The sequence below is a fragment of the Pristiophorus japonicus genome, chromosome 16, assembly GCF_044704955.1.
Source record: "Pristiophorus japonicus isolate sPriJap1 chromosome 16, sPriJap1.hap1, whole genome shotgun sequence".
Lineage (NCBI taxonomy): Eukaryota > Metazoa > Chordata > Chondrichthyes > Pristiophoridae > Pristiophorus > Pristiophorus japonicus.
In genome coordinates this window covers 122,950,409-122,970,290 of record NC_091992.1, presented here as the reverse complement: position 1 = coordinate 122,970,290, position 19,882 = coordinate 122,950,409, and the positions used below count along the sequence as shown (strand labels likewise).

Here is a 19,882-nt window from a genome sequence, read left to right as displayed (position 1 = left end):
TTGGTTTCACCGGTGCCAGCAAATTTTTAAGGAGGCCCACATACGGTGAGGAGAATCGCCCGGCGCTTGGTCGCCATCTCAGCAATGTTCAATTCATTGGCCACAAAGTACTGGTCGAGGCGCTCAACGAAGGCTTCCCAATCATCACCTCAATAAATCTCTCAACAATACCAATGGCGGCCATTACCACGTGAAAGTTCGTGATCCGTTACTCGCCGCCAATTTGTTGTGTTCAGAATAAATCCACAGGACTGTATTGCAAGCTCAAACTGTTGTGACCTTGGTCTTTTTATTCAGACTCCAGAGTGGAGAAGCAGCATGGTGAATCACCTTTTATACCTGCTTGCCCCAGGGTGCATCGGTGACCTTTTGGTCTCCCACAGGTGTGCCCCCTAGTGGCAAGACTCACATTTTGGTGAAGTTTACATACATACATAACAGAAGTCATTTAACCCATCAAGTCTGTGTTGGCTCTTTCGAAGAGCAGTCCAGTTGGTCCCAATTCCCCGCTCTTTTCCCATATCCCTGCAATTTTTTTCTCCTTCAACTATTTATCCAATTATTGAGATATTATTAAATATCATTTATTGCAACACGGATACTGGGCATAGTCAGCAGGTTGCCCCGGTAACTTTCCAAAACTCTTCTGGTAGACAGGGAAAGTGAAAACCCATCGACAAGGCACTGGAAATTGGAAGGCTGCAGTTAATCCTGTTGGGCTGCTTGAGTTTTTTTTATATGATTTGGGCGGCTGCATAGTGAGCTTTGCATTTAACAACTCCTCATGGAGCCGATCAAGTTAGATACAGAAAGATGGACAATATTTGAGCACTTATTATGATGTCCAATGGGGTTTTACACTGTGCTTCTAGCTGCTGCTTGTGACTTGGTACAACAGAGTCCCTGGAGACCAGCTGAGCGGTGGAGACAGTTTAACACATTTTCCTCTAAACCGTGTCTGGTTTAGTTACATGACAATGAAATGTGTTTTCTTTTAAAACAGAGTTAGCCATTATCCTTGGGTTGTGTCCTCATGCATATATTTGAAGATACTTGTGGATCTTGTTAGATTCATTACTACGCAAATTTAAATTCCGAAGATTTCTAGCTCGGATGGGGGAGTGGGGAAAGGTATCTTTAAAGTTGTAGTGAGATTCTACCCCAAGTTCCTTGTCTCAGTTTTAGTTGACATTGCATTGTCATATTTTCCAACTGTTGCAGTCTGTTCAGGAGTAATAGGAGTGAGCCAAGGACAGAAACTAGAGTAAGATTCTTGCTCTCCCCAACTCTTTAATCCCTTGCACATCTCTTGGGTTGAAGTCTAGGGGGTCGGTTGCTGGTCAAGCAGACCGGGATCAGTAGGCATCTCTGTTGCGTACCGCAGCATAGCCTGAAGCTGGGCGAGATCACACGGCTGATGGCTACTAATGGCCTAGATGCTGAATACAGAATGGACATCCAGTTAAGGAAGAACAATCAGTAGAAATCTCCATTCAACCATGTCAAGATAGAATTCATGGATATTCTTGCCTGATGTGCACTGTCTGGAAAACGGCAGACAATATTTCCAATGCGTGCCTCACATAGATAAATTTACGGCACGATCATTTGCCTAAGTGCTTCAATGTTTTGCTGGTACTTTTATTTCAGTTTTCTCAAAGGTGGATTCTGCTATAAAGACATAAATATCTTCATAACTGTGACGGTGAAAGGCAGGAGAAGGTCCTCCAGCTTGTCTTTTTTTTTTGCATTGAAAAAATTACATTACATGAAATATGTGAAACCCTGCAATTAGAAAATATCTGAAGTGTTGAAATGTAATCTTGATGCTAAAGTATCCCCTCCAACAGCACAGAGCTAAGATTATATGCACTGCTTTCTTGTGTTACCAAAGAGTGCAATTGAAACATCTGTCAAGTAAGGCATGGTTTCTTTAGATAAACCTTAGATAAAAGTGTGGGTTAAAAATGGTACAACCTGTCACAATCCCTGTCAAATATTTCAACTGCCCAGTATTATGGAAGCTTTAAAGAGTTTATAGCGATTCTACTCCGTTATATTTCTTCTCTCTTTAAAAGAATGGAGCAAAACTGCGTCATTTCAAGGCTGCAGTGTACTGTCTCTTCCTTTGTGGTCAGTTCTCATAAACATTATCAGATTGAAGGAGTGGATTGCATGAGCGACACACGGTGCACACAGGAAGACCATTCCAAATCTACACATGGTTCTGAATTCTACACAGCCCCACTTCCTGTGTTTTTTCCTCTTAGACTCAGCAAACTAGACACATTCCTCAAAAAGGCTAGTCTAAGAAATCAGGTTCACGGTTTATTTGCGCTGTTGTTCTAAGAACTAGGCAGGATGCAGCAGGCCTTAAAGAAACATTCTGATACAACAACTCGCACCTGTGAAGAACTCAGACGCCAATGGGTTATCTCCTCATAATTCAGTGCACAATTCTCACAACAATATACGCGAGATAAAACATTGCTCAATTTCTTTGTAATCTGAAGCCATCTCTTCTTTGTAAACGGCAAAGAGCAGATCCTCCGAAGCCACTTTAAAACCACACACCACTTTCGGACAAAGGGCAGAGTTTTATCGAACTGAACAGGATGGCTTCGATCTTTTAGTTGGAAATAGTTCTCCAGGACTTGATGACAGCAGTTGGAACACTTCCCACTGTTTGGGAGTTAGGTCAATGGGCTATTTTGTCTTGTACTTCAATAGTCTGCTCTTCCGTTTGTGGTACATGCTCTTCTATTAATGAGAAATTCCATGGCAGTACTAGTATCTCCACAAACTTCCAACCACGTTAAGTGTTTTGTATGAGCACCTTTCTTTTTGCTAGTTCATAAAATCACAATAAAAGCCTCATTCACCGATTTAAAAACTGGGGGTTCAAATTTCAATGCGGATTCTGTGATCTCAATCACCGTAACTTGGGCAGAAAGCCGAAGAAACAGCAGCCGTTTGCGCCGCTCTTCCAAGGTTTCTGCCGAGCTTCTGCCAAAGTTACGGGTAGACAATCGGAAGAAACCCTTGCGGAAATTCCAGGAGTGGGCCTTTAATGTGCACAATACCTGGTTTTGTTTATGTACAGAATGTGTGTAAACGGGGTGGGAACTGGCAGCGTAGTGGTTATGTTACTGGACTAGTAATTCAGAGGCATGGATGAATAATCCAGAGAAAGTGAGTTCAATCCCAGTTTGAGAATCTGAATTCAGTTTAAAATCTGGAAACAAAAAAGCTGGTATCGGTAAAAGTGACCATGAAGCTGTCGGATTCTCATAAAAACCCAAACTGGTTCACTAACGTCCTTCTGTCCTTATCCGGTCTGGCCTATATGTGACTCCAGTCCCACACCAAAATAGTTGACTCTTAGCTGCCCTCTGGATTGGCCGAGCAAACCACTCATTGGATCAAAACTGAGGGCAACTAGGGATGGCCAATAAACAAACGCCCACATCCCCAGTATGAATTTAAAAAAAGCTTCCCATATGTATCACCGGGAGAATCCTGAACTGAGGCCCAGTGCATTATTTGGATTGTACAAATGCAGCTCCAATCTCGTGGACCAATAAACAAGCTCTGGTTCACAAAGACCTACTGTTAAAATCACTTTATGGACATCAGTCTCCAGGCACAGGCCCAGTGTGCATCAAGGCTGCTGCTGACAGACGCAAGTCTACACTTCTTAGCATTTCCCTCCAAGTACATTCTACTGGGAATTCAAGTACCAATGGAACTATTCAGCGCATGCCAGAACTAGGAGTTCTTTTACGAGGTTTTTCTGAGGAACATCTATTTGTTGTTTGGGGTAGAGACTCGAGGTCAGAACCGGAAAGGTGAACAGAGAATATAGATTTAACTGCTTTACACATAGAGTGGTAACCATATGGGACGGACTACATATAGGGGAAATGGAGGTGGGTAGTGTTGGCCAAGTAAAGAGGAAACTAGGTTGTTTTTTGACAGAGAAAACACTCGAGAGGGATGCAAGATGCAGGAGACAGGATTCCATGGTATTTTCCAGTGTCAGCTGTGGTTCAGTGGGTAGCACACTCGCCTCTGAGTCAGAAGGTTGTGGGTTCAAGTCCAGCACCAGAGACTTGAGCACATATATCTAGATTGACACTCCAGTGCAGTGCTGAGGGAACGCTGCACTGTCGGAGGTGCCATCTTTTGGATGAGATGTTAAACAATGGCCCTGTCTGCTCTCTCAGTGCCATGGGACGTAAAAGATCCCATGGCACTATTTCGAAGAAGAGCAGGGGAGTTATCCCTGGTGTCCTGGCCAATATTCTCAAACCAACATAACGGCTGCGATTACGTGCTCAAGTCTCTGGCGTGGGACTTGAACCCACAACCTTGTGACTCAGAGGCGATAGGCCTATCACTGAGCCACGGCCAACATCAGCACTGTGCTGTTTGCTGATCCTGATCTATGGTTGCACTAGTTCATTGTGATTAGAAGTAGCTTTAAAAGCTCTGGTGTGGTGTCTTGCTGCTGTTACACTGACCTGAAATGAGGTTCCCCATTGTTCCAGTGGGTACAAACAAAGCATCCTCCATCCCAAACAACTCAGCAGCTCGTCTCTGAAGCTCTGTAAGGGGAAAGCAAAAGTAGCGATTTTGTGCTGTGAAATGGTGTGATCTAGACCTTCAATTTGTTTGAATTGAGATTTGCAACAAAGCCTCTGATCACTGAGTTATTTCATTCATTTTTCTTCCTTTTGGCCTGGCCTACCTTACTTTTTTTTAAAGCCTTGCTTGTGCAGCAAGAACAACTGCGGACCAGTGTTCCACTGAATTTTTTTTGCGCATGTGTGAAGCCGCCCGTTTGAGAAGCCGGTCCCAGGCTGCGTGGGACCTCCAGGCAGCTGTACGGTGGTGCAGCTTAATGGGAACGTTGCTGCTGACTCATCCCAACTTCCGGCAACTGCGATATTCTATGCAACAATCAGGCCTCAAAGCTTAGCACAGTTGGTGGCACTTGTTTGTTTTGCCATTGCAAGTTATGGGTTTGAGCCCCATTCCAAGGGTTGGATTTTTGGTTCTGCTCATTTCGGGGCAGTAATGGCGGCGGGGCGGTAAAGTTTGCGCCTGGGAAGAGTTTGTGCCTCAGCCACAAAATTCATCAGCTGGGCCCCGAGTGTGGGGCGGGGCGCTAAGGGAGGCGTGGAAACCTCTCTTAGAGCCAGCTGAGCAAGTGAAAATCCCAAGCTAAACAGCCGGCCTTGGAGCACCGAGAGAGACCTGGTGGGAAAAGAACCTCAAAAAAACCCCAAAACATTCCCAGTACATAGTTCACACACACTGCAACATAAATCGCAAAAATAACAAATCGCACTTACCCGAGGTCGATTACTTATGTCACTGCAGCCGCTACAGCTCGGACCGCCCGCTTTCACAGGCGGTCCCAGCAGGGGGCGCTCTACGGATCAACGGCAGCCAAAAATCGGGCCAGTGTCGCAACCAGGGGCGTTGCACACCGGCTCACCACTTCCGGGCGGTAATGCTCCGCGCCCCACCGAAACCGGTCCTGGATTTCCCAGCGGGGTGCTGGAATCTGGCCGCCCGCCCGAAAGTGCTTACCGCCGCCATTGCCGCCCCCTCCAGGGTGCTAATAAGGGCAGGAGAAGACCAAAAATCCAGCCCCAAGAGTCTGAGCTCAATGGGTCAGATCTTGCTGGAGCGAGGCAGTTTGTGGCGTGCGCTGTGAGTGAAACGCTTTCCTCGCCCTTTAGCACTAATCCTTTTTTTGCGGCGTAACTTGCTGGTAGTGCGAGCCGATAGTGAGGGCATCTGGGACTTCAGCGAGACCGTGAGTATATCTCCTTTAACTAAAGAGATTTAAGGATTGAGAAAGAAACACAGGAACAACCAAGAAGGGGAGAGAGAGAGAGAGAGAGGGAAAGAAAGATTGATTGGGACAGAAGGAAAAATAAGAAAAAAAAATACAATTTTTAAAATCTCCAACAAAATTTAGCTTTTAAACCTATTTCTAATCACAATGAACTAGTGGCAAAAAAATGATCCAACAAAATGAGTAAGAAAACTTCAAATTTTCCCTTTCTGGGCCAGAGAGGTTGATTGGCATTGCATTAACAATCTTCACCTCATTAAAAGGATAGTTATGCTTTTAATTACCAGACTTCCCTTCCTGTGGTGACTTTAATGGGAAATTAATGTGAAAATCCAGCAAGTTCTTAAAAATAACAAGGAGGCTGAGGGCGAATCGACCAGCAAGTTCTGGAGATTCACAACTCACAGCGTATCGCAATCTCCTGCTTTGCACATTAATAATGCTGTGTGTTGTTAACGTGCCGTTATTTTTTCCAGAAAGATCTGGTCCAATGAGATCTCACAATCCAGTTCGGTACCTGTACTGAGGGAGATCGGGATTGTTGGAGGTGCTCTCCTTCAGACAAAAGCTCTGTCTGTCTCTTTTGGAGGATGTGAAAATCAGGGTTGAAAAAATGGAGTTCTCCCCCGTGTCCTGGTTCCTCTCCCAACCAACAAGCCAGATTAACGAGTGAGATCTTGTTGTTTACCGAATGACTGCCATGATGGCCTATACAATAGCTGTGCGTGAAACACTTTGAGACATTTCTGCGACATAACAGGGTGTTACATAAATGCAAGTCTTATCTTTCACTTTTAAAAGATGAAATGGAGCAATTTAAATTTTGGGCGTGGTGGAACATTTAGGGATGGGTCTCATTTGAACAGTAAATCCTAGCATTTGGTCAAGGGACCTTTCTCTTTAGAGTCTGTACGGGTAAATTTGTCCCTTCCGTTGCAAGAGTATTCTGAATATTTTTTCCCATCAACACCCTGCCACACACAAAATAAAAAATTATACAAATCTCATCGATAACATGGGAACATAGGAACAGGAGGAGGCCATTTAGCCCCTCGAGCCTGTTCCGCCATTCAATGAGATCATGGTTGATCTGCGACCTAACTCCATATACCTGCCATTGCCCCATATCCCTTAATACCTTTGGTTAACAGAAAGCGCTCAATCTCAGATTTAAAATTAACAATTGATGCAGCATTAATTGCCGTTTGTGGAAGAGAGTTCCAAACTTCTATTATCCTTTGTATGTAGAAGTGTTTCCGAACATCACTCCTGAGAGTCCTGGCTCTAATGTTTAGGCTATGTTCCCTAGTCATAGATTCCCCATCTAGTGGAAAAAATTGTCTCTCTCTACCCTGTTTTCCTTAATATCTTGAAAACTTGGATCAAATCACCCCTAACCACCTAAATTCCAGGGATTACAACCCTAGTTTGTGTTATCTCTCCTCTTAATTTAACCCTGGGAGACCAGGTATCATTCTCGTAAATCTACGCTGCACTCCCTCCAAGGTAAATACATCCTGAACTGAACACAATGTGTGGTCTAACCTGAGCTTTGGACAAGAGTCAAACTGGTGTGTCTCGAACTCGAACTTTACAGCAAGAATCCAGAAGAAGGCCTGACATTTCTAGTCCAGTCTCTCTACTGCTTCTTCCTCTCGATTTCTGACTGCTCTCCATATCCTTCCTTCTCTTCAGAGTCGGTGTTAATTCTTGCCACTTGTTTCCACTTGTGGTCAACTTCCAGGACAGGGACAGACTTTGCTGGGAGGGGGCGGGTTGCCCATAGCCCTCTGCACCGCTGAAATGACTAAACTTCATATAGTGGTTTCTCCAGCACCGAGGAGCACAGGTGTATCCTTCACCCCCATAGTTTAATTCTTACTCTTGGAGGGCTGAAATTGGTCTTCAGCGGGAGAGCAAAGCGGGTGATGGCAAATCAGCAACCCATTTTACATCGCACATGATTTTCTTTCCCATTGACTTCACACTACCCCAGAAACCAGTTGCATCTTGTCCGTTTCTTTACATAGAAACATAGAAACTAGGTGCAGGAGTAGGCCATTCGGCCCTTCGAGCCTGCACTACCATTCAATAAGATCATGGCTGATCATTCACCTCAGTACCCCTTTCCTGCATTCTCTCCATACCCCTTGATCCCTTTAGCCGTAAGGGCCATATCTAACTCCCTCTTGAATATATCCAATGAACTGGCATCAACAACTCTCTGCAGTCGAGAATTCCACAGGTTAACAACTCTCTGAGTGAAGAAGTTTCTCCTCATCTCAGTCCTAAATGGCTTACCCCTTATCCTTAGACTGTGTCTCCTGGTTCTGGACTTCCCCAACATCGGAAACATTCTTCCTGCATCTAACCTGTCCAGTCCCGTCAGAATTTTATATGTTTCCATGAGATCCCCTCTCATCCTTCTAAACTCCAATGAATACAGGCCCAGTTGATCCAGTCTCTCCTCAGATGTCAGTCCTGCCATCCCGGGAATCATTCTGGTGAACCTTCGCTGCACTCCCTCAATAGCAAGAATGCCCTTCCTCTGATTAGGAGACCAAAACTGAACACAATATTCCAGGTGAGGCCTCACCAAGGCCATGTACAACTGCAGTAAGACCTCTCTGCTCCGATACACAAATCCCCTAGCTATGAAGGCCAACATACCATTTGCCTTCTTCACCGCCTGCTGTACCTGCATGCCAACTTTCAATGACTGATGTACCATGACACCCAGATCTTGTTGCACCTCCACTTTTCCTAATCTGCCGCCATTCAGATAATATTCTGCCTTCGTGTTTTTGCCACCAAAGTGGATAACCTCACATTTATACACATTATACTGCATCTGCCATGTATTTTCCCACTCACCTAACCTGTCCACGTCACCCTGCAGCCTCTTAGCTTCCTCCTCACAGCTCACACTGCCACCCAGCTTAGTGTCATCTGCAAACTTGGAGATATTACATTCAATTCCTTCGTCTAAATCATTAATATATATTGTAAATAGCTGGGGTCCCAGTCCTGAGCCCTGCGGCACCCCACTAGTCACTGCCTGCCATTCTGAAAAGGACCCGTTTATCCCGACTCTCTGCTTCCTGTCTGCCAACCAGTTCTCTATCCACGTCAGTATATTACCCCCAATACCATGTGCTTTAATTTTGCACACCAATCTCTTGTGTGGAACCTTGTCAAAAGCCTTTTGAAAGTCCAAATACACCACATCCACTGGTTCTCCCTTGTCCACTCTACTAGTTACATCCTCAAAAAATTCTAGAAGATTTGTCAAGCATGATTTCCCCTTCATAAATCCATGCTGACTTGGACCGATCCTGTCACTGCTTTCCAAATGCGCTGCTATTTCATCTTTAATAATTGATTCCAACATTGTCCCCACTACTGATGTCAGGCTAACTGGTCTATAATTAGCTGTTTTCTCTCTCCCTCCTTTTTTAAAAAGTGGTGTTACATTAGCTACCCTCCAGTCCATAGGAACTGATCCAGAGTCGATAGACTGTTGGAAAATGATCACCATTGCATCCACTATTTCTAGGTCCACTTCCTTAAGTACTCTGGGATGCAGACTATCAGGCCCCAGGGATTTATCGGCCTTCAATCCCATCAATTTGCCCAACACAATTTCCCGCCTAATAAGGATTTTCTTCAGTTCCTCCTTCTCACTAGACCCTCGGTCCCCCAATATTTCAAGAAGGTTATTCGTGTCTTCCTTCGTGAAGACAGAACCAAAGTATTTGTTCAAGTGGTCTGCTATTTCTTTGTTCCGCATTATAAATTCACCTGATTCTGACTGCAAGGGACCTACGTTTGTGTTCACTAATCTTTTTCTCTTCACGTATCTATAGAAGCTTTTGCAGTCAGTTTTTATGTTCCCTGCAAGCTTCCTCTCATACTCTATTTTCCCCATCCTAATTAAACCCTTTGCCCTCCTCTGCTGAATTCTAAATTTCTGCCAGTCCTCAGGTTTGCTGCTCTTTCTGGCCAATTTATATGCCTCTTGGATTTAACACTAGCCTTAATTTCCCTTATTAGCCACAGTTGAGCCACCTTCCCCTTAGAACCTAGGAATGCACGTGTCATGCATGTACATTCTGTTGTAGCCATCAGATGGCGTCATTGTTGGAGGCCACTGAGCAGCACGCACATGGTGCTGCTCAGGTATAAAAGGCCAGCCATTTTGAGAGTCAGGCACTTTGGGCCTTAATAAAGCAGAGCTAAGGTTGTACCTTGCTTAGTTAAACAGTACTCAGTTGGAACCTTTATTGCATACATAACTGTACGGAACAAGGGAATCTGTCGAGCTTGTTCCTTTTCCAAAGAACGGTGTACAATCATGGACCTGCCCAAACCCTAATTACATATCCTGCGTGAAGGCAAGAAGAAAAAAGAACTGACATTTCTCTGTCCCGAGGGAATCAAACGAACACTCTACATTCCATATTCAATTTGTCCCAACAAAGCAGAACTTAGAACATTCCGCAGAGTTTGATGATCCACACATAGAATCATCCCTAAAACCTTCAACAAACTAGCATAACTAGATAGTCACACTGCTTCTATCTACCACTTTGTGGATGAAAACACATCTTCTAATCTCAGCTAAAGTTTGCCAATACTGTACTTAGTCATAGCTTTAGTTAAGCAACCTTTTCCAGTGTCTCATGTATCAGTACGTGTTACTGTACACGTCTCCCAAGTTATCTATCCGGCATGCCTTAGACTATTGATATCATTTGCACAGACTCCTTTCCCTGTTAATAAAGACTTGGATTTATATAGCACTTTTCACGACCACTGGATGTCTCAAAGTGTTTTACAGCTAATGGAGTACTATTGGAGTGCAGTCACTGTTGTAATGTGGACTCTTGTTCTTGGGAATCCCTGGCCAAAGACCGCCCTAAGTGGAGGAAGAGCATCTGGGAGGGCGCTGAGCACCTTGAGTCTCATTGCCGAGAGCATGCAGAAAACAAGCGCAGACAGCGTAAGGAGTGTGCCGCAATACGAGTCACCTAAGAACTCACTTTTAGAGTGGAAGCAAGTCTTCCTTGATTTCGAGGGACTGCCTATGATGATGTTCTGCTCCACACCAGCCTGGTATCAACAAGTTGTATAATAATGCTTTGTAATTAGATAAAAATTTGGCCTGGCCACCAGGAGAACGCCATGCTCTTTTCAACAAAGTACCTCCGAGAAGCGATAACGGGGCGCTAACCGGGTTCTGACTGGGTGCGCAATAACATCGACTCCCGCCATATTTGGCCAGATTAACACCAAAAGGGGCACTCCTGAATTTCTCCCCTTTAATGACTCATCCAAAAGATGGCAGCTCAAAAAATGCAGCATCCCCTCGGTGCTGCACTGAAGTCTCAAATTATATTATTTGCTCAATGGGCTGGAATGGACTTGAACCCATGATCTTCTGACTCAAAGGTAAGCATTGCTACCAACTGAACCAGCTTTAAATGCCTTGCATAGTTGTTATTGATATCATACTGATCTGTACAGACAGGGACATCTTTGCTGATCACTGGCCACAATTAGCTTTAGGATCCTCAGGTTAGGAAGGATAAGTAAAATCAGCTCGGATTCCCAGTCCCGATTGCTACCCAGTAAGCTCTACTAGAAATGCATGTTGGCCCACAACAGGACTGAAGAATGAGAAACTGCGGATGCTGCAAATCTGAAACTCGGAAAATGCTGGAAACACTCCGCAGGCCAGGCAGCATCTGTGGAGAGAGCAGGTAATGCTTTGTGTGTGGACCCTTTGTCAAAATTTTTTTTTGTATTTAGCCCATCCCTATAGAGAGAGAGAGAGATAAATTCAGTAAGGGAAGGGAAGAATGAGAGATAGACTATGCAAAGGTAAGGAAGAGGTGGAACCTTGAAGCAAAATTAATGGAATCCTCCAGATCAAGGCAGGAAGCAGCACCAACAAATTCATCACTGTCATGGGAAAAGAGGTCAGGGAGTAGGATTGGAACAAAGAGTGATCAATACAAAAAGGCAGGCATTGGACCCACAGAGATTCCCAAGGTGACAGCTTTTATCTAGAAAACAGGAATAGAGTTAAAGGAAAAGCTGTTTAGTGTGAGGACATGTTCAGCCAGCCAGAGGAGGGTAAGGGTTAGGGTGAAGGTAAGGGTGAAGGTAAGGGTAAAGGTAAGGGTAAAGGCAAGGGGTTAAGGCAAGGGGTTACGGTAGGGGTTACGGTAAGGGTTGCGGTAAGGGTTGCGTAAGGGTTGCGGTAAGGGTGGTGGTGAATGGGGACTGGTTGAGCCACTGTTTGAGGAAGAAGTGTAGGGTTTGAACTCCAGGGAATGGGGCGCTCCCTTCAGCAGGAGATAGATTAAAGCAAGAGAGGAGAATAGAGAAGACGGCACAACCAATATCCCGCTAGCAGTTCTTGATAAAAAGATCAAGAAAGTGTACTGGGCCAGAGTGAGGGGTCCAGGTGAAATTGGATGGGGGGGGGGGGGAGGATGAGAGGAAGAGGGGGCTGCTAAAGATAGAAGAAAGGGTTGGATGTACAATAGGAAACCTCCCATCCGAAGAATTAGGCACGGAGGCAAAGGCGACAGAAGAAAAGCTCAAAATTATATCAAGCTCGGAATTTCTTGAGGTGGTGGTTTCGGGGGATGAATGCCTTTGGGAGTCGAAAAAAAAATATATTTAAATTGGGTGAAGGAAACCTCGGGGGATGGGACAAGCAGTTTGGAATTCAAACAGGAAGAGGCATATTGAAGGCCATCAGAATTGGCCAATCAACTAAAGGGATAATTTATCTCTGGCCAAACAGAACGGGACACCAGGCTATCATGAGGGGGCCAATTTATGTGGAGCATAAAGATGAAGACAAAGGAAGATTCTTTCTCTGGAGCCGAAGAAATTGAAGGGAGTTGTTGTAAGCCGGCCGGCTAGCTAAAGATTCGGAAGTTGCAATTCCAGTCGAATTGATCACTCGAGGAATTATACATAAGCCAGTTGGGGCATAAATATTGTGTGAGAGATTGTGCATTACCAGTTGTCTTAGGTGCTTATATATTGCAAAGTTTCAATTTGTTTTTAATTATTTGTAACTGGTTAACTTGGGACATACATATTGCAAAGTTTGAATTTAAAAATCATTAAGCTCGAGAATTTGTAGTTTTGTTTGATACTTTTGAACCTCTACTCTGTAGTGTTGAACTAGGAACTTTTTAGTATTTTTAATCTTTTTAAATAGAGTCCATTGTATTGGAAAATCTCAGTGTTCTTATAGGTGCAGTAAACCCTACAGGGATGAAGCGGAGGATGGGTCCTGTGTGAGTCAGTTGCTGAGGTAGCGAGTATGTATGTGGTGGTGCGTGGTGGCGAGGGTATGCTTCATCAAGCAGCAAGAGCACTGGTTAGAGGAACACTGAAAATCGTTGAGTTTTGACAAAGGGTCCACATCACAACCCAGAACATTAGCTCAGCCATTCTTTCTGAAAATACAGGCTAACCTGCTGAACTTTTCCAGCATTTTCTATTTTTACAACAGGATCGGTTTGACTCTGGTTATGACCCCTCGATTGCTTCTATCGCCTTTCGATGAACCACGGAAAACGTCCTGGAAAATTAAAATTGTTGAGTTTCCACACTCAAGGTGTTACAGTACAACAGTTAGTCTACCATTTACCAAATTGCTCAATCCTTCTCTCTTTGAACATCAGGAATAAGTGAGCCACCCCCTTGGCCTCAGGGCAGGCACAGTATTTACGCACCGACAAATGTTAACCAATGACGTGTATTGTCTTACTCATTGCCGGAGCATTTTAAAGTGTACTACAGCTGTTCTAGGTCGGTGGCACGTGCAGAACTGACTTCTACATACATTATAGACTCGAGAGCCAGTTATGATTGCTTTAATCTAGAGGGCAGACATGCGTTAAGCGCGGTATATTTAGGACAGCAGTGAGAAACTTTGAGAGCACTCCTTAAAAATCTTGTTGCTGCGAATAACATTATTCATATTCCATTCACTCAAACTTTTCTCTTTATGGTCCTGCCTTTCTTATAACTGCCAGAATAGAAAGGCCACCCAATCTAATGTTAAAGCACATGTAGCTATCACAGCTCTTGCAGAAGGGCAGTCGATGACAGATTTAATGGTCAAAAGCAAAATACTGCGGGTGCTGGAAATCTGAAATTAAAACAGAAAATACTCAGCAGGTCAGGCAGCACCTGTGGAGAGAAACAGTTAACGTTTCAGGTCGATGACCTTTCATCAAAAATGTTCTGATTTAATAATAATCTCTTTGGGCAACCTTATAAAATGCCTTCCAAAAGTGCACATAGAAACATAGAAAATAGGTGCAGGAGTAGGCCATTCGGCCCTTTGAGCCTGCACCACCATTCAATAAGATCATGGCTGATCATTCCCTCAGTACCCCATTCCTGCTTTCTCTCCATACCCCTTGATCCCTTTAACCGTAAGGGCTACTTAATTCCCTTTTGAATATATCTAACAAACTGGCACTCAACAACTTTCTGTGGTAGAGAATTCCACAGGTTCACAATTCTCTGAGTGAAGAAGTTTCTCCTCATCTCGGTCCTAAATGGCTTACCCCTTATCCTTGGACTGTGACTCCTGGTTCTGGACTTCCCCAACATCGGGAACATTCTTCCTGCATCTAACCTGTCCAATCCTGTCAGAATTTTATGTTTCTATGAGATCCCCTCTCATTCTTCTAAATTCCATTGAATATAAGCCTAGTCGATCCAGTCTTTCTTGATATGTCAGTCCTGCCATCCCGGGAATCAGTCTGGTGAACCTTTGCTGCACTCCCTCAATAGCAAGAATGCCCTTCCTCAGATTAGGAGGCCAAAACTGTACTCAATATTCAAGGTGTGCCCTCACCAAGGCTCTGTAGAACTGCAGTAAGACCTCCCTGCTCCTATACTCAAATCCTCTCGCTATGAAGGCCAACATGCCATTTTCCTTTTTCACCGCCTGCTGTACCTGCATGCCAACTTTCAATGACTGATGTACCATGACACCCAGGTCTCGTTGCACTTCCTCTTTTCCTAATCTGTCACCATTCAGATAATATTCTGTCTTCGTGTTTTTGCCCCCAAAGTGGATAACCTCACATTTATCTACATTATACTGCATCTGCCATGCATTTGCCCACTCACCTAACCTGTCCAAGTCACCCTGCAGCCTGTTAGCATCCTCCTCACAGCTCACATTGCCACCCAGTTTAGTGTCATCTGCAAACTTGGAGATATTACATTCAATTCCTTCGTCTAAATCATTAATGTATATTGTAAAGAGCTGGGGTCCCAGCACTGAACCTTGCGGTACCCCACTAGTTACTGCCTGCCATTCTGAAAAGGGCCCGTTTATTCCTACTCTTTGCTTCCTGTCTGCCAACCAGTTCTCGATCGACATCAATACATTACCCCCAATACCATGTGCTTTAATTTTGCACACTAATCTCTTGTGTGAGACCTTGTCAAAAGCCTTTTGAAAGTCCAAATACACCACATCCACTGGTTCTCCCTTGTCCACTCTACTAGTTACATCCTCACAAAATTCTAGAAGATTTGTCAAGCATGATTTCCCTTTCATAAATCCCATGCTGACTTGGACCGATCCTGTCACTGCTTTCCAAATGCACTGCTATTATATCTTTAATAACTTGATTCCAACATTTTCCCCACTACTGATGTCAGGCTAACCGATCTATAATTCCGTTTTCTCTCTCCCTCCTTTTTTAAAGGCAACATCCAGATATTTCCCTATCCACCATGCTAGTGATCTCCACGAGAGATCGTGGCGGGGGTGCGGTGAATCAGGGTACGGGGTCCAGAAGAGCCAAGGCCCCAGGGGCAGCCCACACTGCGATGGGTGTGAGCACTAGGTCCGTGCAGCAAAGCAGATCTCCAGTCGTCCTGGTTCAACCCTTGCCACTGGATGAAGGCTTAGCTCTGTCGACCCGGTGTGCTGGCACGTGTGCAACGGTCACCACACGTTAAAAAAATCCACGCGCAGGCATCTTCCACCCTCTCAATTGGAGTTAAGGATGGGAACATCGGGTCCCTCATTGAAACATCTGTGAACTCTCGTGGAAGCAAGTCATCCTCGTTCGAGGGACCGCCTATGACGACCTCCTCAGTGACTCTGTGTCTGCTGATAGATTCCAGTAACTTTCCCACAACTGATGTTAAACTGACAGGTGTGTAGTTACCTGCTGTCTCCAATCTGCCCTTCTTCAAATGATGGAGTAACATTTACTATTTTCCCAATCGAAGGGCACAATTCCGGAATCTAGAGAGCTTTGGAAAATGCTGACCAACACATCTGCAATGTCTTCACCTATTTATGTTTATACCCCTGGGCAGGGAAACCATCAGGTCCTGGAAGTCGGTCTATCTTAATCCCGTTAGTTTCTCCATGACCATGGGGCCGAACTTGGTGGGCTGCCGCTGAGTTTTCTGGGCGGTTTCACCTCCGAGCGAGTTTGGTGGAGGCTTCCCGCCGGCAGGGAGGGAAGATCGCTGGGAACCGTCCGCTGGCACGCAACGCGCGTAAGTGTCCGCCCGCCCGCCGAGCTGCCAGTTTGCTCTGGGCGGGAGTCAGCGGCAACAGGCGTAAGGACTGCCACGTGGAGGCAGGTCTAACCTCAATGGTAAGTATGAAGACCTGCAAAAAAAGGTTAGTAAACTTCTTTTCTTTATTTTTTTTCCCAGCGCTTCAGGTAGATGGGGTCCCCTGAAGGTTTCCAGTGTTTTTAAAAAAAAAACATTTGTTGTAAATTTTTATTTTTTATCATTTCCCCCCTCGTCCCTGAGCCTGACTCACTCCTCGGCGGCACTTTGCCAAGGATTGCATTTGCCGCCGAGATTGGGATCTCCTGACCGCTGCCGCCCAGATTCATGGCGTAAGTCCTTTTTTTGCCTCCGGGCGGTCTTTCCAGAACTTTTTCATGAAAGTTCTGCCCAAAGTACCCTCAGGATCTCAGCGGTCTGTTGGGTGGCACTTGGCCCATGTTTTTACATGTGTATTAAATCCACTGAGTGCCTCCCCTTGACTTATTTTTAGGCTCCCTTGTACCGCTGGTATTTTGTCCAAAGGGCAGACAAGGGTCATGTGATCGGGCATCACATGATTAGATGGATATGATCAAAACGCGAGGAAAACATCCGAGAGTTGGCAATCCCTTCGCAGGTGTGATTTATCTTTTGTTTTGAGATGTTGTACAGGTTGAGCGTCCAAAATCCGAAGTTCCGGAATGTTCTGGAATCCGGACCGATTGGTGGCAGGGTCGTCCGGAATCCGTAAAATGTTCCGAAATCCGGACCCGTCGACCTCGAGATCCCGCTGCTGCCCGACCTCGGGCCTCGCCTTGCTGCCGCCCAACCTTGGGCCTCGCCGCCATTGTCCTTACCTCGAGGCCTCCTCGCCGGCCCGCCTGAACACCTCCTCTGTGATGAGGGCCCCCCCCCTCCCCGACCACTACCTCAGCGATGGGGACCCCCAACCACCTCCTCGGCGACGAGGCTTGCCCGAGCACTTCTCCGGTGGCGGGGCCCTGCCCGAACACCTCCTCGCCCGGCGAACACTCCCCTGCTGTCGTTCTGAAATCCAGAAATACCCGAACCTGGGCTCAGGTGTTTCCGGAATCGTGATGTCAGAAAGGCGTTCCAAAATCTGGCAAAACGCAAAATCCAGAACGGCCTTGGTCCCGAGGGTTCCGGATTCCTGTACCTGTACTGCAAGCCAAAGAGAATGGCACTTTAAATTTAGGCTGTGAAACTGTGGTATTTCTTTGCTAAGCCTCAGATCCAAGCGCCGCCAAACTTGGCACTGCTCTTAGTGGATTGATGGGCAGGTGCAGGATGCTTTCTACAGGTGGCGAATATACCAGGACGCTGGAGGAACCACTCCTGGAACATTCATTTCACAAGTGACAATATTTGCTGTTTTACTCATTGCACTTCCAGCAAGTTTGCACAAGTGTGTAATACTTGCTGGGAAGGACAGTTCATATCTCTTTCCCACAGATGAAGCGAAACAGGATCTCTCCTTCCTGGCAGACCATGCCTTTGGCCCCTTAATGAGTCACTCTACCAGAAGGACAGGATGAATAACACTATGTGGCATTCTCTGCATGTACTTCACACAAAGTACTGCTGAGCAGATGTTCTTTATTGTTTCAAAATAATACGGGCTGTTTAAACAGTTTACTGTGGTGTGGTATGGGCTGGCGTATTGCATAAGCCAAATGGGTCAGTTTATATCTATAGCAAGAAGATGGGGTTTTCTTCAATGTTGAAGAACAGGTGCTTGACTTGGGCACCGTTGACGGGAGAAACAACAGAAATTGCGATACCACGACTGAAAAAAAAATTACATATATATATATATATATATATTTTTAGATGAAAAGTTGGGTAACATTCTGCAGCAGGGCCGCCATTTTGTGTGAAGACTGGTTGCCATTGTGTACGGGTGCTGACATAAGGTCATCGAACTGAACCCTATCTTCCACTCTCCACAGATGCTGCCTGACCTGCTGTGTGTGTTTGACCTGCAGCCCTGGCTACATTTCCCAAGTACCTTGGGGTACAGGGACAGACCTATGTGCCATTCCGTGATGGGCAGTGTGAAGGGGATGGTGGCCCTGGCTGTTTATCCAGGTTACAACGGCGCCTGCCTCACTGTGCTACAGGATGATGAAGGCCCTGGACGATGTCTGTGTCTGTTACAAAACTCACAATATCCTCTGCCTATTAGGAAAACATAGAAAACATCGAAAAATAGGTGCAGGAGTAAGTAATTCGGCCCTTCGAGCCTGCACCACCATTCAATATCATAGCTGATCATTCACCTCAGTACACCTGTAGTTATCTTGCAAATCTTCAATGTCCTCAATAGACAGATAGGAGATAGACAGATGTTTGAGCGATAAGTGAGTTAGAGTGAGAATAAAGAGTTATGGGGAGCGGGCAGGGAAGTGGAGCTGAGTCCATGATCAAATCAGTCATAATCTTATTAAATAGCAGAGCAGGCTCGAGGGGCCAAATGGTCTACTCCTGCTCCTATTTCTTATGTTCTTATGTTACCACCTTAGAGAAACTGTATTTCAAGTCCCTTAACCTGCTCCAGTGACATGTGTAACACAGCATCCTTGAGTGGCCCTGTCTGTTGTCCAGAGCCCATTGAGCTGGGAAAAAAAACTGTAATCATCTTACTTTAAATCACGCTTTGCTGGAGACAACATGTTGCGTAAACTTCAAGGGTTTGCCGTACAGTAATTTTGCAAGAATGTTGAGGATTTGCAAGATACTACATTGCAAAACAGAATCAGAATGTGGCTCCTCCTCTGTCAAAGTGTCCACTCACTTCACATATTCATTGCAAAACCAGCAGCTGAGGGGGACAATTACTAATGTAAGGAAATAAAATTGTCCAAATTACAGAATTGTAACATGTTTTTGAAGTCTGCTGCTCCCTAAGTGCCAGAAACGTGCCAGAAAATTCTTTGTCTTAATACAGACCACGCCAGGATACAGGCCTGTTGAGTGACTCAAACACAACAACTTGTTGTAAAAAGTTCCAAGACGCTTCACAAGAGCATTATCAAACAAAATTTGACACCGAGCCACGTAAGGAGATATTAGGACAGATAACCAAAAGCTTGGTCAAAAAGGTAGGTTTTAGGGAGCGTCTTAAAGGAGGAGAGAGGGGTGGAGAGGTGGAGAGGTTTAGGGAAGGAATTCCAGAGTTAAGGGCCGAGGCAATTGAAAGCACAGCCACCAATGGTGGAGCGATTAAAACAGGAGATGTGCAAGAGGCCAGAATTAGAGGAGGGCAGAGATCTCAGAGGGTGGTATGGCTTGGGTCCACACTTGTCTAAAATATTTTACAGAACAGCCGCCAATGTTGAAAGTCTGAAATATAAACAGAGAAAGTGCTAGAAATGGACAGTAGGCCAGTCTGAGAACTCAAAACACTAACCTCTTTGA

The 19,882-nt window shown here is 45.2% G+C and overlaps 1 protein-coding gene across 2 annotated transcripts in view; it reads right to left on the bottom strand.

The window, feature by feature from the left end:
- Positions 1 to 19,882, bottom strand: part of tha1 (threonine aldolase 1) — a 115,553-nt gene that overhangs the window by 47,704 nt on the left and 47,967 nt on the right. Inside the window, exon 2 of one of the 2 annotated variants that reach the window (XM_070857782.1) lies at positions 4,524 to 4,607. The exons of the other annotated variant lie outside the window; for it this stretch is intronic. Within the exon in view, the coding sequence (XP_070713883.1) occupies positions 4,524 to 4,607 (84 nt within the window). The remainder of the gene's footprint in view (positions 1 to 4,523; positions 4,608 to 19,882) is intronic. 2 annotated transcript variants of the gene reach the window in all.